Below are 27,822 nucleotides of genomic sequence, written 5' to 3'. Positions count from 1 at the left end.
ATGAAATTTCACAGTTTTGAATTGAAAATATGCTATAATTTACATTATTCATGCAATGCAGTACGGAATGTGATGAGACAAGAAATGATTAGCATTTTTAAAACATTAGAAATATACAAATAAGAGTGAATTGCGCAAAATATTACAATAAAATATTCTTTGAAAATAGTTTTTGATTCCTTCATAACTACAATATACCTGGAACTTTCAGTGTTCTTATTTATTTTTCTTTATTCCCTTAAATCCCTTGTAATCATTTAATTTCTTTAAATAAAAAGACCAATAACACCCCCTCCCCCCAATGTTCAAGACATGGTTACGGCCTTGAACATGGTACAGTAATTATATACCATCAATTATCTGAAAACGCAACATAATATAATAACATTTATATAAACTTCTAGGTTAAGCATTTGGCTGTTGCGTTTTATGATTGTATGCATAATTCTGATTCAATATAGCTCAGGAAGACGTCATGCATAATCATATGCATGACTAACATATAAAACCGAAGGTAAGAGAAGCATCACTTTGCATTTTTTTTTCTTCTCATGGAGGTTAACAGGATAATGATTCATATTTTTGTCTCTGTATTTCACCTTTCCAGTGCAGCTGTGACTTCAAACTGCAACCCACAGGGTGACTTTAATCTGCCAGTGTTCATGACTAGTGGAGACTTCACAATAGGAGGAATTTTTCCTTTACATTATAGAGTAGAGCTTCCACCAACAGACTACATAAAGAGACCTTTGGCAGCACAGTGTCGAGGGTAAGGACATGTCTTATGTTTTTTTTTTTTTTTTTTTTTTTTTTTTTACACGTCTTTCCTAACCTGTAATTAAAAAAAAAACCTGTTGTTTACTGTTTACTTTATTATTTCTCCAATAAATAATTCTGAGAAAGAATTTCAACTAAGATGTATTTTTTATTTTTTTTTTATTTTATTTTTTTTTATGCAGGTTTGATCCAAGAGCTTTCCGATGGGCTCTCACTATGAAGCTTGCTGTGGAGGAAATTAACAACAGAAAAGACCTTTTACTAAACCATACTCTGGCTTATAGTATCTTTGACTCTTGTGCCACTCCTGTAACGGCTCAGAAAGCAGTCCTGGCAGTACTGAATGGGCAGGATGTTGTTCAAAGTTTTATGTGTTCTGGAGCTAGTCCTTTATTAGGAATTGTAGGGGAATCTGGATCCTCACAATCCATTGTTGTCTCCAGAACTCTGGAGCCTTTCAGAATTCCCATGGTAAATATATATATGACTTATAATGATGTCTTATAATGAAAGTATGTTAACTACTCTTGAGATATTTTTTATATAAATTTTTCTGTTATATATGTACAAAGTTGGCTAAGAGTTGTTGCTTTTTCTTTTTCTTTCTTTTTCTATTTTTTTGTTAAATTTATAGATAAGTTATTTCTCAACCTGCTCTTGTCTAAGTGATCGGAAGCAGTTCCCTACATTTTTCAGAGTGGTTCCCAATGATGATTACCAGGTCAAAGCTATTGCACAGCTCCTAGAAAGGTTTGGCTGGACATGGATTGGTGTGGTCACTGAAGACCATGACTATGGCAGGTTTGCTTTACAAGGCTTAAAGCGAGAAATTGAAAATACTAACATTTGTTTGGCCTATCATGAAATGATACCTAAAGACTATACCCAGGAACAAGTCCTGAAGATTCTTAAAGTAATGAAGGAATCAACAGCTAATGTGGTCATTGTTTTTTCAGGAGAGGGTGAATTTTACCCTTTCTTAAGAGAGTTTGTGGCTCAAAATATCACAGGAATTCAGTGGATTGCAAGTGAGGCTTGGATTACAGCTTCAATTTTAGCAGAAACTTATCCATTCTTAGATGGCACAATTGGGTTTGCAATACGTCAAGGACACATCCCAGGTCTTCAGGATTACCTCAAAACAGTGACCCCAGAAAGGTACCCTTCAAACCCCCAAGTTCAGGAGTTGTGGGAGGCTCTGTATGGTTGTTCCCCCTCCACATCCAACTTGAACAGTCATTTGCCCTCCTGCACTGGGAAAGAAACTCTCAGACAAGAACACTCTGCCTACATGAACACTTCCAGCCCTCGTGTGACCTACAATGTGTATAAAGCAGTGCATGCCTTTGCTCATTCTCTACATAACCTCATTCACTGCAGGCCTGGAAATGGACTGTTTGAGAATTTATCATGTGCAAACCTCAGCAATGTGTTTCCATCGCAGGTAAAAGTACCTTAGGGTTTGATTAGAACTGGTTTTCAGACAGAATAGCAATTATATTGTATGAGATGAAGTGTATTTCTTCTTACTAAATTGACCCCCTCTTCTTGTTGCTTTGTTATACTCCAAAGCTTCAGGATTATTTACAGGAAATCTCCTTTTCTGTTTCTGGAGAGGAAGTTAACTTTGATATCAAGGGAGATTCAATCCCATCATATGACTTTATAAACTGGCAAAGACACTCAAGTGGAGATATTCAGTTTGTGAAAGTGGGCCTGTATGATGGTGCTCAGCATTCTGGGAGAGAACTGGTGATTGAGGAACAGGCCATTATGTGGTCTAAACAACAGAACAAGGCAAGGTGTTGACTGTGCACTGCACTGCCATCTGTTGTTCTTTTCAAATAAATGTCAATATGTGATCCTTGATCCCCTATTAATATAAAAACATTGAGTATGATAAGGGATAAAAAAAAAAAAAAAAAAAAAAACTTGTTTATGCTTCAGTACAATTTGAATGAGTCAATGCACTTTTTTTTTTTACTTAAAAAAAAAAAAATGTGATATACTGTAGGTACCGGTGTCTGTATGCAGTAACGGCTGCACTCCAGGATTCAGAAAGGCTGTCCGTCGTGGGCAACCTCTGTGCTGCTTTGATTGTGTCCCATGTGATATTGGCAAGATCAGTAATCAGACAGGTGATGTATGTTTTCCTATTGACAATAAAATATAAAGCCTCCATCATTTGATTTAGTTATTTTATTTCTTCTTTTTTTATATATATATATATATAGATTCAATAGATTGTATGTCATGCCCTGAAGACTACTGGTCCAATGCAAACGGAACAGTGTGTGTCCTGAAGGTAGTTGAGTTTCTCTCCCATGATGCAATGGGAATCAGCCTGACTGTGATAGCTATAGTGGGAGCCTTTCTGACTGTCACAGTGCTGGGGATATTTCTGTACAACAAAGGAACCCCTATAGTCCGTGTGAATAACTCAGAGCTCAGTTTCTTCATCTTGTTATCACTGACTCTATGTTTTCTATGCTCTTTGGTGTTTATTGGGGAACCCACATCCTGGTCCTGCATGCTACGACACACTGCCTTCAGCATCACCTTCTCCCTCTGCATATCCTGCATCCTGGGCAAGACTTTAGTGGTGCTGGCAGCTTTTACAGCTACCCGACCAGGAAACAATATAATGAAATGGTTGGGCCCAATACAGCAGAGAATCATCATCTTCTGCTGCACTCTAGTTCAGGTGGTCATATGTACTGTCTGGCTTGTAGCGTCCCCACCTTTCCCCTATAGAAACACTAAATATCAACAGTCCAAGATCATCTTGGATTGCAGTGTGGGCTCTGATCTGGCCTTCTGGTTTGTGTTGGGATACATAGGCCTTTTGGCTTGTGTCTGCTTTTTTCTGGCATTTTTAGCGCGAAAATTGCCAGGCAATTTTAATGAGGCCAAATACATAACCTTCAGCATGCTTATATTTTGTTCAGTGTGGCTGGCATTTGTACCTGCATATGTCAGTTCACCTGGTAAATTTACAACTGCTGTGGAAATTTTTGCTATTTTAGCTTCTAGTTTTGGCCTGCTCCTCTGCTTATTTGCCCCCAAATGTTACATTATTTTATTAAAACCTGAAAAGAACACCAAGCAACATTTAATGGGAAAAGTTACAAAATAAAACCATTTTGTCTTATTGTATGGATAAAATAATTTTGACAACATCTATAATACAACCGATTTCAAGAAGATATATTAAGGACATAGCTATAAATAACTGTGAAAACCAAATAATATCTGCAACATTTTAATATTACAATAATAAAATTAGATTATACATTTATGATATTTTAAATGTTAATATGATTTTTACAATAAATAACATATTTACAAAATGCATGTAGACGTCTTTAAAAAAATATTGTCTAAGTCAAGTCAAGTCAGCTTTACAATACAGATTGTTTCAAAGCAGCTTTACAGAGAGAACAGGAAAATAATGCAACAAAGTTTGTTTCGGCTGTACAGCAGATCTAGAAGAAAATAGCGTTAAAGTCCAGGTTAAGTAAGTTCAGTGATGGTTCATTTTAGTTGTAAAAAAATTATTAATTTAGTTAATTTATATATAGAGCCACTCTGGAGAAAATGCCATTGTCTATGGCATCGTGATGTCATCGTCCAGCTCAGTTCAGTTCTCACATAAAAGTATCTTTAATAATATAATGCTTTCAAAAGTACTTGATCATTTTACCGATTCTTAAAAAAAAAATCACCCATATGATGTTTGTTCTAAAAGATAACATAAACACACTTTTCACAATTGTTTGTTTAGAATGACTAATAATAGACAGTTGAAAGGTTAACTGATTTGCACATGCAATAAAAGGCAATAAAATGCACTGTGACACTGGGTAATATAACAGCAAAAATTACTCATTAAACAATAAAGAAAAGATCTAGCATGATTTCTTTGCAGATGACATATATTTTTATGTAATGCAGTGGAATATATACATGTAAACGTGTCCATTTAAAACTGCTATCCTGCTGTTGCAAAATGCTATTAAAATAAAGCCTGTATATATGTCATGTATTTAATTTGGGTTTTGTGGACAAATAACATAAAAACCTGTGTTTGACATGAAAAAAAAAAATGAAAAAAAAAAAAAGAGGCCTGCAATTTGTCCTCAGGCTAGGGAATACAGACGTCAGTATCACTTATTCCACTTCTATTTTTCTAGAGTTAGATTATTGGCTACTGACATAAGGTCTGGTCCATTGCTGCCTATTCTGAGCCAACCACTTAGAGAGGAGATACCTTCTCAATGATATGGATGTTGTTTTAGGGCAGACCATTGTGAACTGGTCATTTAAGGTGTGTTCACACTTGTAGTTAAGTTCACTTGGTTTATTTGGTCCAGACCAAAAAACCCCATCAACATTTAGTCCTGGTCCGCTTACCGTTCACATTTTCATTTTAACACCGAACCTAAAGGTATAGGGATATGTTCACAACCTGATTGGTCGGCTTTTATTACATATATTTCATGATGGAATTACCGGTCATCCAAAACAATGCGGTGTGCTGGGTTAAATGCGCTCATTGTATGTGCATAGCCTACATATGATGATATTTTGACCAGCTGAGAAATCGCGAAGAGCTTATAAAATGTGTAAAGGAGTAAAAACAGCAGCAGGAATCAAACAAAGATCTGCTGCAAGGAGACGTGGTTCTGATGACTGTACTGAACTGTGATGGGCAACATTGCGACTATGGCGAGAAAAAACAGGTATGCTTGAGCATTCTGTCGTTTTTAAGGTCGCATCTTGTGACATCATGTCCCATTTTTGGTTCGTTTACATGTCTTTGGTCCATGTTGCATTCATATTCTATTCGAATAGAGTTTGGAAGCGGACTGAGACCCATCTTTTCATCAGTCTCGGCCTGCTTGTTTGGTGCGCACCAGGGTTCGGATGGCAGCTATCACACTTATTCAAATGAACAGCACTAACCGAGCAATAGCACCAGGGATAATTTTACCAAACATGCTAAGTGTGAACACGCCCTTACTCTCTGGGCACTGAAGTTCTATGACGGGCAAGGACTCTCTAAATGGCCTAGATCATTCATAGAGGACTATTATGCAATCATCAAAGCCTATCTGACCCAGTTATTCTGGATTCATTACCCAATCTTCCAAGGAAAGTTTTTCTGATTGAATCACCACAATTCACCTATAAGCCCTGTTTACACCTGGTATAAAGATGTTATAACTTGGCAAGGTTATTTAAAGGCAAATTAGAAAAAAGTAGTAACTGGTTTAGAGATTGGCATTGTTACCAACATAAACATTGGTTTGTGAACCTAGTGAATGCACAGCAAGTGTGATGCTATGCAAATTATGTTGATTTGTGTTTTATTACGAGTATGTCTCTTTCCCTTTTTGCCTGCAAAACCTTTTCGGTCTGAGGTTCTGTTGTTGTGGCTAAGCTACTTCCACTGCATGTAGTAGTAGCCTGACGTTTTTTCCTTTATGAATATGGCATAGACGAATGATGAAGTGCAGTTTCCTGAAATTTGTCCTGACAACTCTAAAATATAAATAATTATCATAGGCTCATAGAGATTTAGGGTAAGGAAAAAACATGATTTGGAAAATGGTTTTATGTTGTACTCATTCATTATTTAAATTTTGCTCAAAAAGGTCCATAATATAGCTTTAATTTTTGACGAGGCATCATATTTAAATTAGATTCAACATATTAATTTGTTATTTGCTGCATGGTTGCTATTACACGCCACCTAATTTAGCAAATTCTGTAACCCATGGAGACATCATACATAATGATATGCAAGGTAGCTAACCATATAAAATCTTTGGGACATAGAAACATCTCTTAGCTCTCTTAGTTTTTTTGGAGCTTGATAGAACAATGATTTACATTTTTGTCTCTGTATTTCACCTTTCTAGTGCAGCTGTGACTTCAACCTGCTCTCCACAGGATGACTTTGATCTTCCAGTGTTCTTGTCTAGTGGAGACCTCACAATAGGAGGAATTTTTCCTTTACATTATAGAGTAGAACTTCCATCAACAGACTACATAAAGAGACCTTTATCAGCACAGTGTCAAGGGTAAGGATATTTGCTATTTTCCAATAATTTCTGGGCAATTCAATATTTTGCCTGCTGTTTAATTTGTATTCCGTTTCCCAAAATCAAAAAATAAGATGGTAAACCAATGTTCTAAAAACAATTTTACAAAGTTATTTTTGTGGCTTTAAATGTAGGTTTGATCCAAGAGCTTTTCGCTGGGCTCTTTCTATGAAGCTTGCTGTGGAGGAGATAAACAATAGAAAAGATCTCCTTTCAAATCATACACTGGCTTACAGGATTTTTGACTCTTGCTCTACTCCTGTAACGGCTCAGAAAGCAGTCCTAGCAGTACTGAATGGGCAGGATGTTGTTCAGAGTTCAATGTGCTCTGGGGCTGGCCCTTTATTAGGATTAATAGGGGAATCTGGATCTTCACAATCCATTGTTCTCTCCAGAACTGTGCAACCCTTCCAAATACCCATGGTAATAAGTTATTTCTGTTCTGTTTATGTTCTGTATCTTGGAAACATAAGCTCAATATGCATATATTATTTTAATGTATTTTATTGTAATTCTTTTTTTTTTCTGTTTTATAGATAAGCTATTTCTCAACCTGCTCTTGTCTAAGTAATCGGAAACAGTTCCCAACATTTTTCAGAGTGGTTCCCAATGATGATTATCAGGTCAAAGCTATTGCACAGCTGTTAAAAAGGTTTGGCTGGACATGGATTGGTGTGGTCACTGAAGACCATGACTATGGCAGATTTGCTTTACAAGGCTTAAAGCGAGAAATTGAAAATACTAACATTTGTTTGGCATATCATGAAATGATCCCAAAAGACTACACCCAAGAAAAAGTCGTAAAGATTCTTAAAGTAATGAAGGAATCAACAGCTAAGGTAGTTGTTGTTTTTTCAGTAGAAGGGGAATTTTACCCTTTCTTGAGAGAGTTTGTGAGTCAAAATATCACAGGAATTCAGTGGATTGCAAGTGAGGCTTGGGTAACAGCTTCACTGTTAGCAGAAACATACCCATTCTTAGATGGCACAATTGGGTTTGCAATACGTCAAGGACACATTCCAGGTCTTCAGGATTACCTCAAAACAGTGACCCCAGAAAGGTACCCTTCAAACCCCCAAGTTCAGGAGTTGTGGGAGGCTCTGTATGGTTGTTCCCCCTCCACATCCAACTTGAACAGCCATTTGCCCTCCTGCACCGGGAAAGAAACTCTCAGACAAGAACACTCTGCCTACATGAACACACCCAGCCCTCGTGTGACCTACAATGTGTATAAAGCAGTGTATGCCTTTGCTCATTCTCTACATAACCTCATTCACTGCAGGCCTGGAAATGGTCCATTTGAGAATTTCTCATGTGCAAACCTCAGCAATGTGTTCCCATTGCAGGTAAAACTGTTTTAGGCTTTATACTTGGAACATTTTCAATTTCGGTGACTTTTTTCATAGCAAATGTAATTGTGTAATTTATCTGGTCTTTTCTGGTCTTTTAAACAATATTATTATTATTATTATTATTATTATTATTTTGTTTTTTGTTTTTGTACTCTAAAGCTTCAGCATTATCTTGAGGATGTTTCCTTCTCAGTATCCGGAGAAAATGTTAACTTTGATAATAAAGGAGACTCAATTCCATATTATGATTTGATAAACTGGCAAAGACACTCAAGTGGGGATATTCAGTTTGTGAAAGTGGGCCTGTATGATGGTGCTCAGCATTCTGGGAGAGAACTGGTGATTGAGGAACATGCCATTATGTGGTCTAAACAACAGAACAAGGCAAGGTCACGCGCAGAAAAGTTAGTTCATGCATTCATGACCTCAAGACTAGATTACTATAATGCTTTATTAGCCGGTTGTCCTGCATCCTTAATAAACAAGCTACAGTTAGCCCAAAATGCCGCCACTAGAGTTCTTACTAGATCAAGAAAATATGATCATATAACACCAATTTTATCATCACTACATTGGTTACCTATAAAGTTCCGTATTAATTACAAGGTATTGCTACTGACTTATAAAGCCCTAAACAGCTTAGCTCCAGTCTATTTAACGGATCTTCTATCGGCCTATAATCCATCGCGCTCTTTAAGATCACTAAATTCGAGGCTTTTGGTCATACCTAGGATATCCAGATCCACCAAAGGAGGGAGAGCATTTTCACATTTAGCTCCAGAACTCTGGAATAGTCTTCCTGATACTGTTCGTTGCTCAGACTCGCTCTCCCAGTTTAAAACTAGATTAAAGACGCATCTCTTCAGCCAGGCATTCATATAATACTTTTAATCTTAAAGTTAAATCCAACCTCTAGTTTATAAATGCCAGAGGAGAACTGGCCCCCGACTGAGCCTGGGTTCTCCCAAGTTTTTTTTTTCTCCATTAGGTCACCTGATGGAGTTTTTCGGTTCCTTGCCACTGTTGCCTTTGGCTTGCTCATTTGGGGAAATTTGGGGATATTTAATTTAATTAATCAATCAACAATACTATTGATCAGCATTACCAAACGTGGACATTTTCCACTAGAAACAAACATTGATGTATTATTTAATACTGTGAAGCTGCTTTGATACAATCTGTATTGTGAAAAGCGCTATATAAATAAACTTGACTTGACTTGAAGGTGTTAACTGTGCACTGCAATCTGTTGTTCTTTTAAATATTTCACTATGGTGTCCTTGAGCTGCTTTCAATCAAAAACATTTGCTAATGTATGCTGCGTATAACAGAGGAAAACATACAGAAAATACATTGAAATTTGTGATTATATTTACTTTTTTTTCATAGGTACCTGTCTCTGTGTGCTGTAATAGCTGTGTCCCAGGGTTCAGGACGGCTGCCCGTCGTGGGCAACCTCTGTGCTGCTTTGACTGTGTTCCATGTGAGAGTGGCAAGATCAGTAATCAAACAGGTAGATGCACCTTACTGCATGTTGAGTGATAAATATTTATAATTGTGTATTATGTATAAATATTTACTTGCATTTATTGATAATGTCATTCATGTAATTGTTTAAATTCTAAATCTCTCACATGCACTGTGATTATTATTATTATTATTATTATTATTATTATTATTAATTTTTTTTTTTTAGATTCAGTAGATTGTCTGTCATGCCCTGAAGACTACTGGTCCAATGCAAACGGAACAGTGTGTGTCCCGAAAGTAGTTGAGTTTCTCTCCCATGATGCAATGGGAATCACGCTGACTGTGATAGCTATAGTGGGAGCCTTTCTGACTGTCACAGTGCTGGGGATATTTCTGTACAACAAAGGAACCCCTATAGTCCGTGTGAATAACTCAGAACTCAGTTTCTTCATCCTATTGTCCTTGACTCTGTGTTTTCTATGTGCTTTGGTGTTCATTGGGGAACCCACATCCTGGTCCTGCATGCTACGACACACTGCCTTCAGCATCACCTTCTCCCTCTGCCTATCCTGCATCCTGGGCAAGACTTTAGTGGTGCTGGCAGCTTTTACAGCTACCAGACCAGGAAACAATATAATGAAATGGTTGGGCCCAATACAGCAGAGAATCATCATCTTCTGCTGCACTCTAGTTCAAGTGGTCATATGTACTGTCTGGCTTGTAGCGTCCCCACCTTTCCCCTATAGAAACACTAAATATCAACAGTCCAAGATCATCTTGGATTGCAGTGTGGGCTCTGATCTGGCATTCTGGTGTGTGCTTGGATATATTGGTCTTTTGGCTTGTGTCTGCTTTTTTCTGGCATTTTTAGCGCGGAAGTTGCCAGGCAATTTTAATGAGGCCAAATACATCACCTTTAGCATGCTTATATTTTGTGCAGTGTGGCTGGCATTTGTACCTGCATATGTCAGCCAGCCTGGTAAATTTACAACTGCTGTGGAAATTTTTGCCATTTTAGCTTCTAGTTTTGGCCTGCTCCTCTGCTTATTTGCCCCCAAATGTTACATTATTTTACTGAAGCCTGAAAAGAACACCAAGCAACATCTCATGGGAAAAGTTATTAAATGATGCAGTGGGATGTTGAATGTGAAATAAGTATCCAAAAAATATTGAATTTAAATAAAAATATAATTTTACCATAAATTAATATAATAATATATGATTATTATCTAATATGATATGTTAAGTTTATTCTAATCTGATATCTTCATATAGGGATATAGGAAACAGACTGTGTAAATACTTGTATATACTTAAAATAACATGAGACTATATACACCACAAAATTGTATCATGTCCTAAAACAAATTTACTCTCTTTCTAATGAATACAATGTATATGGTCATGGGTTGCGCTACTGTTGTAAAAAGGAATCATATTAATAAAGCATATTTATGAATATCAGTATTTTGAATCCTTCTGATGGCATATGACCATGACACATAATGAGATGCATGAAGATCTGTGTCTGATATATATAACACGGTGTCCTGCCCACTCATGCTGAGGGATGCAGCCATTAGAGAGCATGACTGTCCTTCTCCTGTGGCTTCTGGTTTACCATCTCAGTGCACTCACTCCTGGAGATGCTTCTAAATGTGTCCTGCAAAGTGACTTTGAGCCAGGCCTCATGGCTAATGGAGATTTTCATATAGGTGGCATTTTTCCTTTGCACTACAATCAGGAAATTCCAGATCTCAACTGTACTTACAAACCGGGGCCAGTCAAATGTAATGGGTGAGTAACAAAAATGTATATTTTTTTTTAAACTGCCTAGAGAATATAATATTTGTAGGGTATAAATATCTTAAATGGGTGTTTTGATAGAAATATTTAAACGTGTACAACTTAAGTTTGGATGCCTTTTATTTCATTCTTTCTGTTTACTTCATCTGCAGATTTGATCCGAGAGCTTTCCGCTGGGCCCTTACAATGAAACTTGCTGTAGAGGAAATAAACAAGCGAGCCGATCTTCTACCTGAATACACTCTGGGTTACAAAATCTTTGACTCTTGTGCATACCCTCTGACTGGGCAAAGATCAGCAGTAGCTGTTCTAAATGGGCCAAATGAGCAATTAAGCCCCATGTGTGCAGGTCCTGGTCCACTGCTTGCTATCATAGGAGAATCCGGGTCAGCTCAGTCTATTGTAGTTTCAAGACTTTTGCAGCCTTTCGGGATACCAATGGTGAGTCTAAAAATAAACATTTTTAATTGTTTTTGTGTTAATTTAAAGTGTGCTTGTTTGTGTGTGCTTTTTTTTGTGAGAAAATAATTAAATAGAGAATAAATTGCGAAAAATAAATGTTCAGTAATGGAGAGTTAACCATGTACACAGTCTTAGCTGTGTAAATTAAAACCATGCAGTGCAACCTAAGATCTAATAATATTCTTGTTACAGAATTTTCTTATTCTTTTTTTTTTCTTCCCCTTGACAGATCAGTTATTTTTCATCATGTGCATGTCTTAGTGATAGGAGAGAATTCCCAACATTCTTCAGAGTAATCCCTAGTGATGCCTATCAAGTAAAGGCCATTGCACAACTCCTGCTGCATTTTAACTGGACCTGGGTGGGAGTGGTACGAGGAGATCACGAGTATGGTCGCTTTGCCCTTCAGGGCTTACTGAAGGAGTTAGAGGATACAGGCATATGTGTTGCTTATCAGGAGATGATTCCTCTGTTATACGAGCGTCAGAGGGCACTGAAAATCATTCGAGTCATGAGCCACTCCACTGCTCGGGTTGTAGTGGTATTCTCAGCTGAAGGGGAGCTCACACCATTCTTAAGAGACTACATGGAACAGAATGTCACTGGGATACAGTGGATTGCTAGTGAGGCATGGGTTACAGCCTCTGTGTTCACAGGAAGTAAATATTTCCCTTTCCTTGGAGGGACCATTGGATTTGGCATACGACAGGGCCAAATTCCTGGATTAAGTGAGTATCTCACAACAGTGAACCCACAAACGTACCCCTCAAATCCTCTGGTTCACGAGCTGTGGGGGGCTTTATATGACTGTTCGCCCAACAGGTCCAGCTTAAATAATCATCTACCCTCCTGCACAGGGCAGGAGACTGTTAGGGTGCAGCACTCTGCCTATTTTAATACTTCTAGCCCCCGCATTTCCTATAATGTTTACAAAGGAGTGTATGCCATTGCTCATTCCCTGCACAACCTTCTTCACTGTAGACCTGGGAAAGGGCCGTTCAAAAACTCCACATGTGCAAGTGAACATAATGTCTACCCATGGCAGGTACTCAAAATAATGAGTGCTTAAATGATTAATGCTAAATTAACTCTGTACAAAGTTATGACTTGAACTAATGCAAACAGTCTTTTATCTCCTAAACGCAGTTACAGCAGTATCTCCAAGAAGTGTCATTCACTATTTCAGGAGAGACAGTGAACTTTGACATGAAAGGCGATTCTATCCCATCTTATGACCTCATAAACTGGCAGCATGGCTCAGCAGGAAATATTGAGTTTGTTAATGTGGGGATGTTCGATGGTGCACAAGAATCTGGCCAAGAACTGGTTATCCAAGAGAAGGCTATCATGTGGCCCGGACATCAGACTGAGGCAAGCTGTTCTCACAGTGTATTTCAGTACATGAGATTCCATGTTCTGAAGTTCTGTAGGGTCAAATGGAGGTAAGTATCAATTTGAAACATGAAAGAATTGTTATTCTGAAGATGGAAGATCAGTCTGTGGGAAGGAAATGCAAAAGGCAAAATTAATTGTTGTTAATCAGTATGTCCTATTATCATTATATATCCAGGTTAGTTAGTAGCAAATTAGTTTCTTGTCAAATAATTAATAATGCTATTGACCTATAGGAACATTATTAATATACACTTGTATACATTACTAATATATGTGTGGCTGTGTTGTTAAGCAGGTGCTGGTGTCTGTGTGCAGCAACAGCTGCACTCCGGGATTCAGGCAGGCTGTCCGTCGTGGCCAGCCTCTGTGCTGCTTTGATTGTGTACCTTGTGACAGTGGCAAAATCAGTAATAAGACAGGTTGGAGAACAACTTCAATAATTCAGGAAAAAAAAAAAAAAAAACTGTGACCTTGATCCTCATTTTTATAGTCTTTCCCTCTCTTTAGATTCATTAGAATGTATGGCCTGTTCTGAAGATTACTGGTCAAATGCTGATGGAACAGTGTGTATTCCAAAAGTGGTTGAATTCCTATCCCATGATGCAATGGGAATGACCCTAACAGTAATAGCTGTAGTGGGGGCCTGCCTCACTTTAGCTGTGTTTGCTGTATTTCTCTATTACAGAAACACTCCTGTTGTACGCATAAATAACTCAGAGCTCAGTTTCTTCATCTTGTTATCACTGACTCTATGTTTTCTATGCGCTTTGGTGTTTATTGGGGAACCCACATCCTGGTCCTGCATGCTACGACACACTGCCTTCAGCATCACCTTCTCCCTCTGCATATCCTGCATCCTGGGCAAGACTTTAGTGGTGTTGGCAGCTTTTACAGCTACCCGACCAGGAAACAATATAATGAAATGGTTGGGCCCAATACAGCAGAGAATCATCATCTTCTGCTGCACTCTAGTTCAGGTGGTCATATGTACTGTCTGGCTTGTAGCGTCCCCACCTTTCCCCTATAGAAACACTAAATATCAACAGTCCAAGATCATCTTGGATTGCAGTGTGGGCTCTGATCTGGCCTTCTGGTTTGTGTTGGGATACATAGGCCTTTTGGCTTGTGTCTGCTTTTTTCTGGCATTTTTAGCGCGAAAGTTGCCAGGCAATTTTAATGAGGCCAAATACATAACCTTCAGCATGCTTATATTTTGTGCAGTGTGGCTGGCATTTGTACCTGCATATGTCAGTTCACCTGGTAAATTTACAACTGCTGTGGAAATTTTTGCCATTTTAGCATCTAGTTTTGGCCTGCTCCTCTGCTTATTCACCCCTAAGGTTTATATTATTTTACTAAAGCCTGAGAAAAACACCAAGCAACATCTAATGGGAAAAGACAAATAATACAACTGATCATGTTTTGAGTCCAATACAAAGTGAAAGAAATAGAAATAATATGAAATAAATAACCAAAAATAGCAAATTAACAGTAATTGAATAAACACTTTTTTATATATATAATTTTTGCTTACTTTATTAATCTGAATACATATTACTGCAATTTTTTTTTTTTAGATTGTATTATGAGTGGTACTTGATGTCTTATTGTTAACAAGTGTACACATTGAGGCATGTAAATCAAGCATACAGTAATAACACAATGCTTCAAAAATGGGTATTTGTAAGAGTATATCAATTTACTGGACACTACAAACAACAAACTATAAAGGACTATTATGTAACAATCAAACTCAGACCTACACTTCTACAGGGATACTACAGCCATGCATACCCTTTACAAATAATAATAATAATAAAAATAATAATAACTAAAAGACAAGAAGTTCAGGCTAGAGACTGAGAATGTGAGACAAATGTTAGTTAATCAGATGCAAATATAAATATAAGTCAAGTCAAGTCAAGTCATCCTCATTTATATAGCGCTTTTAACAATGTAGATTGTTTCAAAGCAACTTTACAGAGATAAACGTATAATTTATGGTAACAGAGATTGTTTTGGCTTTATAGCGATTCTTTAATAAAGTTATTTTCCAGCTAAAGTTATTGTTCATTGGTTCACTTCCGTCGCAACGATCATTTGTTATTAAATTAGGGGCCGCTAAGACGACACAATTCTCTCTACACAGACTTTAAACGCGAACCTGTTAGAAACACTGATGGCGTTCACATGCGCATTAAGAATTGGTTCTATAGTTATGTGCATTTGAATATATGTGCGCAGGTTTGGAGTTCCCTACAAACCAAGCCTAAACAAGGTAATGGTGCCTTATAAAATTTTGATACAGAATTTTATTTTGTTTCTTCGGGGTAGGTACGTGAAATGAATTTCCCGAAAACGCTTTATCTGTAGAGTGGTAAAGGGATCCTCCATAGGGAGAGACTAGTTGACACTTTAGCACCTAAGACACTAAAATTAGCGTAGATGCCATTCTTCTTATGATGTAGCGAGTACATCAGGATTTATGGGAAGTGTTCCCAGTTCCGGCTGATCTAATCTATGCAGCCTAATCATTGAATTAAAGAAGTCTATAATGTGTTATGTGTATGCTAGGTCAAAGAGATGCTTCTTTAACCCTCAGACGGTCCTCGGTCATTTCTGACCGATAAATTTTCTGTTTTGAATTTCTAAAAATCACAGCTTCATCGGAATGTTATGAAACTTGGTGACTTTTATGGCATTAGGTATGTGAATACAAAAAAAAATTGAGGTCATGATCCGAGCATGCTAAGTGGTCGTAAAAAAAATAGTGACGATTTTGGTCTTCGGTCAGAAATGACCAACCCATAGGAAATGAATGGGAAATTGACAAAAAAAAAATAATTCTCCGAATTTTTGTGTGTACAATCTACAAATCGGCCTCAATCCTAAAAAAAAGTACACCGCTGTAAAGGGGTGACACTCTACAACATCAAGAGTACAAAAAAGACACACCCACCCACACACACACACATACACACACACTTTTATACACATAAACACCAATAAATTTTGATTACAAAAAATCTGTTTTGAATTTTTAAAAATCACAGCTTCATTGGAATGTTACGAAACTTGGTGACTTGTATGGCATTAGGTATGTGCACACACAAAAAAATTGTGGTCATGATTCGAGCATGCTAAGTGGTCAAAAAAAAATAGTCACACTTGTGGTCTTCGGTCAAAAATGACCCCCATAGAAAATGAATGGGAAATTGAAAAAAAAAAAAAAAATAATAATAATAATAATAGTATTATTTTACAAAAAGTGTTATAATTGAATGAATTGCATTTTTTGTTTCAAATTCTGTACAAAAAAAAAAAGTAAATGTGTCCATAAACAGCTGGGGAATTCACATGCCTCTCCATAGAGAACTGTAGATGCCATCTAGTGGTTACACCATGCTCCTACGCTTTCTCTCCATACTCTCACCAGATGGTGCTAATCTGCTTCAAACATTTTTTTTTGAAGGCCTAGACTCTATATTAAACTAAAATACTGCATAAATAAAAAATAAAAAAATACATATATTTATATAATTTTTTTTATTAATTTCAATGGCGAAAATAGACCATAAATATTGCATAAATATTAATAAATTCAATAAAATGATCTCAAAATACAAAATTAAAAAGAATAAATATTATAGAACAAAAATAAATTGCATTGGTTTTACTGGGATGGAGGAAGTTTCATTTTTAGGCCTCCGGTCACTTCTGACCGGGAAGGCCCAGGATGTGACTCCGAAACGAAGACAGTCTGAGGGTTAATCTGGCTTTGTGTCTGCTTCACGGACAATGGTAGTGTGGCAGGTCTAATGAAATATACCCTGCCTGCAGGTGGCTGATTAATTCATTTGAGCTCGTGCTATCAGTGAGCTGTAGTAGCGCATATAAACAAGCTGGTTAGAGTGTATGGTGCCATGAGGCACCGCCCCTTCCTGTGTCGTCATTTTCTGTCGTCATTCAGGTATGTTGGGTGTTGTGAGCTGGCCGATCAATGGCATACTGTAGCTAATATTAGCTTATTTCCAGGGCGACATGCAAGCTTTCGCGGCTGGCATTCGGCTGAGGTTGTACACTTGATGGTCAAAGTATGGTTATACTTCATGCCCGGAATGCTTAGTTATTGCCGACGCGCACGCTGTCCACCTGATAGATGGGATGAGCCCACATGCATGTTGTCTGCCTAACTGAGTTGGTCCCCAGAGATCGCACCTAAAAGGTATGTAGTTTTAAATTTGCGCCTAGGTTAAATGGCAATGTGTTGAGAGAAACATTTTTTATTAATGGTTAGCAGTTAAATCACAGAGTTTGTCTGATTGTTTATTTGTAAATTTATAGATGTAGTACGGACCAGTGGGTCGCATCTGCACCACCGATTAGTTTCCGTGTGGTTGACTGCGTGGGACTACTTCTGGAGGCGCTGTTGCTTTGCTGCTTTATTGTTTTGCTTCGCTGTGGACAAAGGACTGAAAACACTGTCCTTTGTGTCAATTTTAGTGTGTGTGCCTCCATGCGAGCCCTTTATTTCGGGGGGGAAAATTTCCTTTTCATTTGTATTGGCTTTTATTTTGTATTTTGACTCAGAATTTTGTAATATGTTTAACGTGAAACTGTGAATATCTCTACTCCAATTTCTGTCTCTTGGAGTGACAATTCTGAGTGTGTCTCAACAGTGACATTTCTGTTCCAGGAGCTGAGTGCACAAAGCAGGGGCGGATTGCTGGTGGTGGTCTCCCTCACGAGTGTTGTGTGCTGAGTGGTGTGAGTGTGTGTACTGGTGTGAGTGTATATGCACAGGTGTACGGAAAAGGTGACTTGTCGTGGAGGCCTTATGTGCCCTTATCCACTGCTCTGCCTCGGCTCCTGTCCCGCTGACTCAGGTCACTCCATGTGTGTTTGTTGAACCACAAAATTGTCTACATCGAGTGCTGTTGATGTTTGTGCATTTTTATATTGATTATATCTTTAATAAAACAAATTTATATTTTTTTTTGTACCCACGTCTCCTGCCGTCTTACTGTGGACGAACCTGTGTTTCCTTAAGTAAACTATATTTTATTTTCCCTGGCAAGATTCCAGGGTGGCGTAGTCGCTAGCAGAGATCATTTATGCTTAAAATCATTCCATCCCACCCTCGTGCCGCTACAGTAGGAAGACTGTTCCAAAGTTTTGGCGCTAAATAGTAAAAGGATCTACTGCCAGCATTTGATTTTGATATTCTAGGTATTATTAACTGGCCGGAATTTTGAGATCGCAATAGACGTGAAGGACTAAAATGCGTTAAGAGCTCGCTCAAGTACTGCGGAGCTAAACCATTTAGTGTTTTGTAATTAATCAGCAATATTTTAAAATGTAGGCTATACGATGTTTAATAGGGAGCCAATGCAGTGTTGACAGAACCGGGCTAATATGGTCATACTTCCTGGTTCTGGTAAGAACTCGAGCTGCTGCATTTTGAACTAGCTGTAGTTTGTTTATTAAACGTGCAGGACAACCACCCAGTAGAGCATTACAATAATCTAGCCTTGAGGTCATGAACGCATGAACTAATTGTTCCGCATTTGTCAATGAGAGCATATGGCGTAATTTAGATATATTTTTAAAATGGAAAAATGCGTTTTTACAGATACTAGACATGTGACTTTCAAATGAAAGATTAGTATCAAGAGCACACCCAGGTTCCTAACCGACGACGAAGACTTAACAGAGCAGCCATCAAGTGTTAGACAGTATTCTAGGTTATTACGTGAGGACGTTTTTTTTTTTTTTTGTTATATTTGGTTCTCTCATCATCCTACTTACAGTATTTTGACAAGTTTGCAATGAGATCTGTCCTTAACTTTTTTTTTTACTTTTTTTCATATCATATCACATATTTTAGTAATCATCATAAATTAGGAATCAGTCATTCGAAAGCTTATGAACACAAAGTTCATCCTGTGAAAACTGTTTTGAAATTGGATGACATTGCGTTACCATGGAAACGGTACTCTAAATTCTTGGGTACTGACAAAAGTGTAGTGGGCGGTGTCAAGTTTCATATTACAAAATGTTTTTTAACTACTTTATAATCAAAACCTTTTCTAATCTTGACAAAACACATGCCATACAAAATATGGAACCTTGAGACTCAGACCTTTCTGAAAAGAAAGGTCTGAGTCTCAAGGTTCCATATTTTTTTGATAAAAGTGATATTTGGACAGAAATGTATTAATTTGTTACAGGAGAAAAAAACAAAAAAAACAATGGGATGTGGGTGACACCCGGTGGCTATTAACAAAATCTCATTGGAACTTTTTTGTCCAATTTTTGTGATATCAACTTCAAATTTTGAACACAACTTGGATAGACATATGGATTTGATTTTTTTAGTAATTCTAGAGTAAACATTATTTTGCAAAATATTTATTTATATAAAATACAAATATTTAGTAGGCCTACAGTATATTTGGTTTACAGTATATTTAAACTTACATATTTTTTTTATACTTTCATTATTTGAAGTGCAATAATCTGCTGAGTGTCTTCTTTAAAACAAGACCAAATGTAGGTCTATATTCCAAAGCATTCTTGAATTACAACCATTCACAAGTGCATTTTCACGACTATTCTCAAAAAGGGGGTGACAGACAGTTAAGGGGTTAACCCTTTAAACCCGAAGTGTCCCGCCGGCAGAACCCCCCCCCCCCCAAATTAAAAAACAAAAAAATCAAATTACTAAGCAACCAATGAATGAAACAACACAAAATACTCCTAACAAGTGCTGAGTTATCACTCAAAAACGAAATGTACCCCCCGCTGGCGCCACCTAGCTGCGAAATAAATAATCATAATATTTTTCAAAAATGTGACCAGTCACGGAAAGTAGGGACACAAGTCGGTTCTGGGGCATTTTGAGTTATTCACAGATTCTGAAAGTGTAGTCTCCAAGCTTTCCAACGATGTGTAACACATGGAAATCTGATAATATTTGGAGAAGTTGTGGCCATTTGAAGGTAGGCACTTACAAAAGCTCAAAGGGGAGAAAACAGCCACTGAAGATTGTTCAGTTCTCACCTCTCTCTCCTGCTGGGAGTGACAATAGAGGCTCATTTACATATCATTTAGATAAGCCATACCCCCTGTAAAGCTCCCCCCGTAAAGCTGTAAAGCACGAAAAAGCAGAAAGGTCAGGAAAATGTGCCATCAAAGAAAAAAAAAAGTTTGCAAACAGGTAATATATAAATAAATGTCTCTTAGCATCTACCGATAAAACTGTATAGGCAACTCTAGTGTACACTGAATAAAAAATAAGATAAATTCTAGACAATGTTCAAATCAAAAACAGGATGTGCTATGTGAGAAATATATATATATACACACACAGTATGAGTAGGCTATGAATCAGAATCAGAATAGATTTTATTGCCATTGTCAATGAAAGGTTTCACAGACTAATTATAAATAATAAGCAATAAACTATGGCAATAGGCATAGGCATAATTTGCGGATGGGACGGATGGGACATGTTCCCACCACTTTTTAAAACATCTCGCGACACGAATGTACCAATTCTATAAATAAATAAAACATCTCCAGTTACCTGGCAGAGCATTCATTTCGTTCGTTTTTTTTTTAAATAAGATACTAGCGCTGAAATGTGTGTGTTTTTTTTTTTATCAAGTGATCAAAGTGCTCGTTGCCGCTGCGATCAGTGGCGCAGATACAGTGTTTTCTCTGTCTTCACTCAACGCGCGCTTCAATCCGTTGCGTTGCGGATACTCTCTATTCATTCTGTTGAAATCACAAAATAATTCAGGCGTTTGCGTGTCCCTGCTTGATATACAACCACTGATGAACATAATTGTTTTGATGAGAGAAAAAAAACTATACGAGAAAAAAAAAACTTGCTCAAGGGCGGATTCGAACTCATAACCTCTGATACGGCTGGCAAAAGCTCTACCACTGTACCATTTATATGTACATGTAATACATAGGCGGATCGATGTATTGGCACTGACAATATGTATTAGGCTACATCTCATTAAACGACAAATTAAACCCCATGTAACCTACTATTTAAATCGATTGCTGGACATCCTAATGTTATTGGCGTCCATCTTCATTGAATTTTGAAATCAGATAGAGCCGACCAGAGCGCTGCATAATAAGTAGCCACGCCGGCTTATTCAGTATGGAAATACACACCGACAATGACACGCCCCTACTGCGTGCTAGAATCTCCGAAAAACAAGCCGATTTCAACATCAAAATGTACGCTTTTAAATATACCAATACTGCTATCTCAAACATGGAGAGGCTTCTTCGTGATCTCAACTAACAGATTCTGCAAAAAAATGAAAATCACCAATTTTGAAAAAAAAAACGCTTCTTTCTCATTTTGCTCGAAAGTTGTGCTGCCGACTTGTGTCCCTGGTTTCCGTGACGGGTCACAAATATTACATTGATCAACTTAAAATAGGTGTCATTTGAAAGCTTAAGAGTCTGAAATTTACAATGAATGTAGCCAATTTGATAAACTCCTAAGTAGTGCTGAGTTATTTGCTGATAAATAGAAAAATAAAATTCATAATTTATAAACTACTTTTTTGTACTACATTCAGCAATATGTCAAATACATCATACAGCTCAGATAGTCCTGTGTCATATGTCATTTGAAAGGTCTCAATGAGTAGAGAATACAGCAAGCATAATTGTTTCAGGCTTTTTACTAAACTTGAGCGAGGTTTTTGTAAAAGAAGCCCTTAAAGAGAAAATGATGTGTAATGTGTAAATGTGTAAACCATATATGGATGCTGAATTTTAGACACATTTCCGCTCGTAACTTCAGGAAACATGCTCCGATTGTGGAAAATGACACATCATTATTTACAGCAGATGCTTACAATTAAGATGAGTCCAAACTCAACATAATCCATCACTCAGAACTAAAGATATTCCTCATGAAGTTCTAACACAAAAAAATCCACACTCACGTAGCCAAGCAAGGTAGCTTAGACTTGGCCTTTTTACTCGTATCTTCATAAAAAATACATTGATCATGAAAAATGGCACAACGTTATTTACAGCAGGAGCTCACGATTAAAAAGAGCCCAAACTCAATATATTCCATCAATCAGATCTAAAGATATTCCTCATGGCGTTCTAACTTTTCAGTCTCTCCCATTCACTTTCAATGGCCCATTGAAACAATGGCCCTCAATGGCCGAGTGGAACACCACAAGTGTAACTCTGTGCCATTTTGTCCAAAATAAAAGTTTTTCAAAACAAAATTCCTGGTGAAAAATTAAAGTAGACTAGTGTGATCAACAGTGCCAATTTTCTTCAGATTTTATTTAATATTCCCAAAATTATTCAAAAATAATGTTTTTTTTTTCTCAACAAATTTGATCCCTACTGTCAAATAAATGAGGCCTACGATTATTCAGATGCAAATAGAAATATAAAACCAGTCCTAATTGAAAGAGAACAAGTTGACAAAAAGATTGAATCCCTTATTTGGTGAAAATATACTATAATGAAAGATTTATAAGCAATTTTTTATAGTCTGTTATTTTTGACCGAGAAGATCCCGGGGGTTATAGGGTTTTGAACACCACACAAGGATTAAAGAAGGTAGGTCCTGTTTTTAAAGTTTAGAAACTTTATGAACACCCACAGCACATATTGACATTATGGGCCCTATTTTAACGATCTGAAACGCAAGTGTCAAAGCGCAAAGCGCAAGTAACTTTGTGGGCGGGTCTTGGCGCTGTTGCTATTTTCCCGGCGGGATAAATGACTCTTGCGCCAGGCGCAAATCTAAAATGGGTTGGTCTGAAGCAGCTTCATTATTCATAGGTGTGGTTTGGGCGTAACGTGAAATAAACCAATCAGAGCGTCATCTCACATTCCCTTTAAGAGCAGGCGCGTTTGTTCTAAAGCGGATTCCTATCATAACGGCGGATTTGCCAAGCGCGCCAGGAGCAACGCGTCACTGACTTTAAACTATTTTTTCCTGGTTAGTTGCGCAATTGTTTTCTAAACCTGCAAAATAGCATGAAGGAACGTTTGTGCCGGAACACGCCTCCTTTTTTGCGCTGAACCGCCCAATGAGCGCAAGTTCATTCCCTAGTTTAACGACGTGCTTCTGTGGAGGGAAAAACGGGCTTTGCGCGGGTGCAAAATAGGAATGATACATGCGTCGGTGTACAAAGTTAATTGCGCTGGGTGCAAGATAGGGCCCTATGTATGACTCAGCATTCAAATATATTAACCACACCCTCTTACATTTCCCCTTGCAAATTCATTTCCACAGAGAACAATCTTGGCTATTTAAACATGGTGCAATGCTCACCTGATATTTGGAGAGCTCACTGTCCTAACAAGAGAATGAATGTTTTATTAATTGTTACAGTACTTTGCATTGGCAGACTTTGTCCTGCTGTATTTGGGGTTAATATAGGCATCTGCATCCTGCAAGGTGACCCTCAGCCACCTGCCCTCTTAAAGGATGGAGACTTTGTTATTGGAGGGGTTTTCTCTATTCATGACTATCTGAGGACAGAGAAGCACCTCTATACTAGATGGCCACAACCACTAGAGTGCAGTGGGAGGTTAGCATATATAGTATGGAATATCACTCTTAATATAACATGTTGATATTGAAATTGTTCAAATTATAATTCTATATCAATAAAATATTAATTAGTTCATATAAAAATATTATCTGATGTTTATAATCATGTGATACAGTTATGAGAATTCATATGTGTAACTGTTTTCATGTAAAAGTATATTTATTTTTCTATTGTATTTTTATTTATTTATTGTGTTTATCTCAACAGCGTGGGTTATAGAGAGATGCGCTTTGTTCGTGCCTTTGAGTTCGCCATCAATGAGATCAACAACAGCTCCGATCTCTTGCCAGGCATAACTTTAGGGTATCATATATATGACTCTTGTGCTTCTGTGCCAATGGCAATCAAAGTAGCCTTTCAGCTTGCCAATGGACTAGATCTCATATTTAACGACACTGATTCCTGTGTAAAATCTGCAGCTGTTACAGCAGTAGTCGCAGAATCTGGCTCCACGCCGTCTATAAGCATTTCAAGACTTCTCGGTCCATTTGGAATTCCACAGGTGCGGGTTCAATATGATTACTTCATGTCATTTTAAAAATAAATGCAAATGTAGTTTAGATATAGATCTTTTACTGCATCTATACAAAGAATGACCAATAGAATGTATGTACTTGATTTTTTGTTCGGTTGCTTTTTCACTTTCCCTTAACGGTAAACTAGGTAAGTCATTATGCAACATGCGCGTGTCTCAGTGACAAGCGGCAGTATCCTACTTTCTTCAGGACCATCCCCAGTGATCACCATCAAGCGGCCGCACTGGCACGGATGGTCAATCACTTCGGATGGACGTGGATCGGGGCTGTGCGCAGTGATTCAGACTATGGGAACAATGGCATGGCATCATTCCTGAAAGCTGCGGAGGAGGAGGGAATCTGTGTGGAGTATTCTGAGGCCTACTACAGGACCCAGCCACGCAGTAAACTGAAAAGAGTCGCCGATGTCATTCGCAGATCAACGGCTCGTGTAATAGTTGCCTTCCTGGCCTCAGGTGACATGAGAATCCTCTTAGAAGAGCTGAGTCAGCAGCCTCCTCCTCTGATGCAGTGGATTGGCAGCGAGGCGTGGGTTACAGACCCAGAAATGCTGCGGTTTAATTTGTGTATCGGTGCTGTAGGCTTTGGAATCCCGCGGTCTGTTATCCCGGGATTTCGTAACTTTTTACTTGACCTGTCTCCAGAGCAGGCGCTGAAATTTCCCCTGCTGACAGAATTCTGGGAAAACTCATTTAGCTGTAGTCTAAAACGGCAGACAGGTTATTCTACTAGTATGCCAGCATGTGATGGCACAGAGGACCTGCACGCATTACAGAACCCGTACACAGACACGTCCCAGTTGAGGATCACTAACATGGTGTACAAAGCCACATATGCTATAGCTCATGCCCTACATGGCATTGTATGTAAGGAAAAGCATTGTGACAAAAACATAAAAGCTGAGCCCCAGCAGGTACGTTTTCAAATAAAAAAATCTAACTGATTTTAAATGAGAGAAAGAAAAAACAACAACAATATATATATATATATATATATATATATATATATATATATTTATACTGTATATATTCAGAATCTTACCCAGTATTTCTGCATTGATAATTTAACGAATTATATTTCAATCAACACAATGTCATAAATACATCTGAATTTTGAATGTCCACCCTGCAGGTTTTTGATCAGCTCAAGCGAGTTAACTTCATCAAAAATAATTATTCTGTTTCATTTGACACCAATGGAGACCCTGTGGCCACTTATGAACTTGTGAATTGGCAGCTTCAGGGAGACGGTTCAATTGATTTTGTTTCAGTTGGTCATTATGATGCATCGCAGCCTAAAGGACAAGAATTCAGTTTGAGCACAGCTATCATTTGGAACGATGGCAGGGAAATGGTATACATTGTTTTGTTCTGTTCATGTGTAAGTTAACTGTGAATATCTGTGAGTGCTGTGTTCTTGTCTCCTGCAGGTGCCTGTGTCTGTGTGCAGTGAGAGCTGTCCTCCAGGCACTAGGAAGGCTGTGCAAAAAGGAAGACCTGTCTGCTGTTATGACTGCATTGGCTGTGCTGAAGGAGCGATCAGCAATGAGACAGGTACTTTGTTTAGGCTTATTCTGCTAAATAAAGAATCCATTTTCTTTGCATCTTGTATGCCCCCAAAAGAAAATATCTTGCTTTTCTGTTCAAGGCCGGTCATTCTAACCCACAGTAAATTATTGTATTCTCTATCATCTTTTGTGTGTGTGTCCATCGCATTGCCAACACATCTGTGTGTAATTTAACTATTAATTCATTTTCCAGATTCTGTAGATTGTTATCCATGCCCTCCAGAGTTCTGGCCCAACAATGAGAATGACAAGTGCCTTCCTAAACCAGTGGAGTTTCTGTCTTGGGATGAGATCCTCGGTATCATCCTCACTGTTTTTTCTATGGCCGGGGCTTTAGTGGCTTTGAGCATGGCTTTAGTGTTTTATAAAAACAGGACATCCCCAATAGTAAAAGCCAACAACTCAGAGCTGAGCTTTCTGCTGCTCTTCTCATTGGCTCTGTGTTTCCTCTGTTCACTTACTTTCATTGGTCGGCCCACTGAATGGTCCTGTATGTTGCGTCACACAGCGTTCGGGATCATTTTCGTCCTCTGTATCTCTTGTGTTCTGGGGAAAACAATAGTGGTGTTAATGGCCTTCAGGGCTACACTTCCAGGAAGTAATGTAATGAAATGGTTTGGGCCTGCACAACAGAGACTCAGTGTTTTTGGTTTCACTCTTGCACAGATCCTTATATGTGTGCTTTGGTTAACAATATCTCCACCTTTTCCTTACAACAATATGCAACACTACAAAGAAAAGATTATTTTAGAATGCAGTTTAGGATCAGCTATTGGTTTCTGGGCTGTACTGGGTTATATTGGCCTCCTAGCTTTCCTTTGCTTTATTTTAGCTTTTCTGGCCCGCAAGCTGCCTGATAACTTTAATGAGGCTAAATTCATCACATTCAGTATGCTCATATTCTGTGCTGTTTGGATTACATTTGTTCCAGCTTATGTCAGCTCTCCAGGGAAATTTACTGTAGCTGTGGAAATATTTGCAATTTTAGCTTCTAGCTTTGGTCTGATTCTCTGTATTTTTGCCCCTAAGTGTTTCATTATAATTTTTAGACCAGAGCAGAATACCAAAAAAAAAATAATGGGTAAAGTACCATCAAAGGCCCTCTGAGACACACACAACTCTCGTGCCAACTGTTTAATATAAGATATGATACATTCTGTGATTTTAATGCGTAAGCTTTGACATCAACTGACATCACTGTTCCACATGTTTGTGCTATGATTGTTGCAAAAACAGTTTAGAACAGCAAACTTATCAAAATGAATTTCAAGATAAATTTGCATTGATAAAGTTTTATAATTACACTTGTCTGAACAGATGTATAATCTTGTGTACTTGATTCGTACGTGTAACCTAAAAATGTATTACAGTTTTTCTCGATTGCTTAAACACATTTCTTGAAACTATGCCTCGTATTCTCAAAACTGTAAACACAAATCCATAACGTCTCACCCAATTCCCCAAACATCCTATTTTCAGTTCAAAATGAAGCTCTAGACTCAAAACCATTCACTCTTGCTGAAAAACCAAACTTTGCCCTCAGACAGGACACACAAGCCAAACAAAACAAAACAAAACACACAAAACAAACATTTTTTCCCTGTTTTACTTTTTTTTTTATTCTCTCCTCTAAATGTTTTTGTATATTTACTTACAGTAAGATGTGTGTAACCATCATATGACAGTAAAAGAGCACACACATACCTTATTCTAATATGGAATTGT

General features: G+C 37.8%; 3 protein-coding genes across 3 annotated transcripts; all 3 read left to right on the top strand.

Moving 5' to 3' along the window:
* Positions 1 to 312: 312 nt before the first annotated feature.
* Positions 313 to 10,834, top strand: LOC308694367 (extracellular calcium-sensing receptor; the record flags this gene model as incomplete). The annotated part of the gene is made up of 7 exons (XM_081371872.1): positions 313 to 338; positions 608 to 769; positions 960 to 1,248; positions 7,421 to 8,230; positions 8,396 to 8,620; positions 9,626 to 9,749; positions 9,933 to 10,834. 7 exons carry the CDS (start codon positions 313 to 315, stop codon positions 10,832 to 10,834), a joined length of 2,538 nt encoding a protein of 845 aa, XP_081227998.1.
* A 442-nt stretch (positions 10,835 to 11,276) lies between these two features.
* Positions 11,277 to 14,775, top strand: olfcv3 (olfactory receptor C family, v3; the record flags this gene model as incomplete). The annotated part of the gene is made up of 6 exons (XM_081372727.1): positions 11,277 to 11,503; positions 11,665 to 11,953; positions 12,204 to 13,019; positions 13,121 to 13,345; positions 13,665 to 13,788; positions 13,877 to 14,775. 6 exons carry the CDS (start codon positions 11,277 to 11,279, stop codon positions 14,773 to 14,775), a joined length of 2,580 nt encoding a protein of 859 aa, XP_081228853.1.
* An 8,971-nt stretch (positions 14,776 to 23,746) lies between these two features.
* On the top strand, positions 23,747 to 27,204 carry LOC308694917 (extracellular calcium-sensing receptor-like; the record flags this gene model as incomplete). The annotated part of the gene is made up of 6 exons (XM_081372729.1): positions 23,747 to 23,970; positions 24,202 to 24,496; positions 24,658 to 25,443; positions 25,662 to 25,883; positions 25,960 to 26,083; positions 26,291 to 27,204. The coding sequence occupies 6 exons, from the start codon at positions 23,747 to 23,749 to the stop codon at positions 27,202 to 27,204; spliced, it is 2,565 nt and encodes an 854-aa protein (XP_081228855.1).
* Between the last annotated feature and the right edge of the window lie 618 nt (positions 27,205 to 27,822).

This window comes from Scardinius erythrophthalmus (assembly GCF_964197995.2).
Source record: "Scardinius erythrophthalmus genome assembly, chromosome: 8".
Classification (NCBI taxonomy): Eukaryota; Metazoa; Chordata; class Actinopteri; order Cypriniformes; family Leuciscidae; genus Scardinius; species Scardinius erythrophthalmus.
Note: the sequence above shows the minus strand (reverse complement) of the source record. Positions and strands in the feature narration are given on the sequence as shown.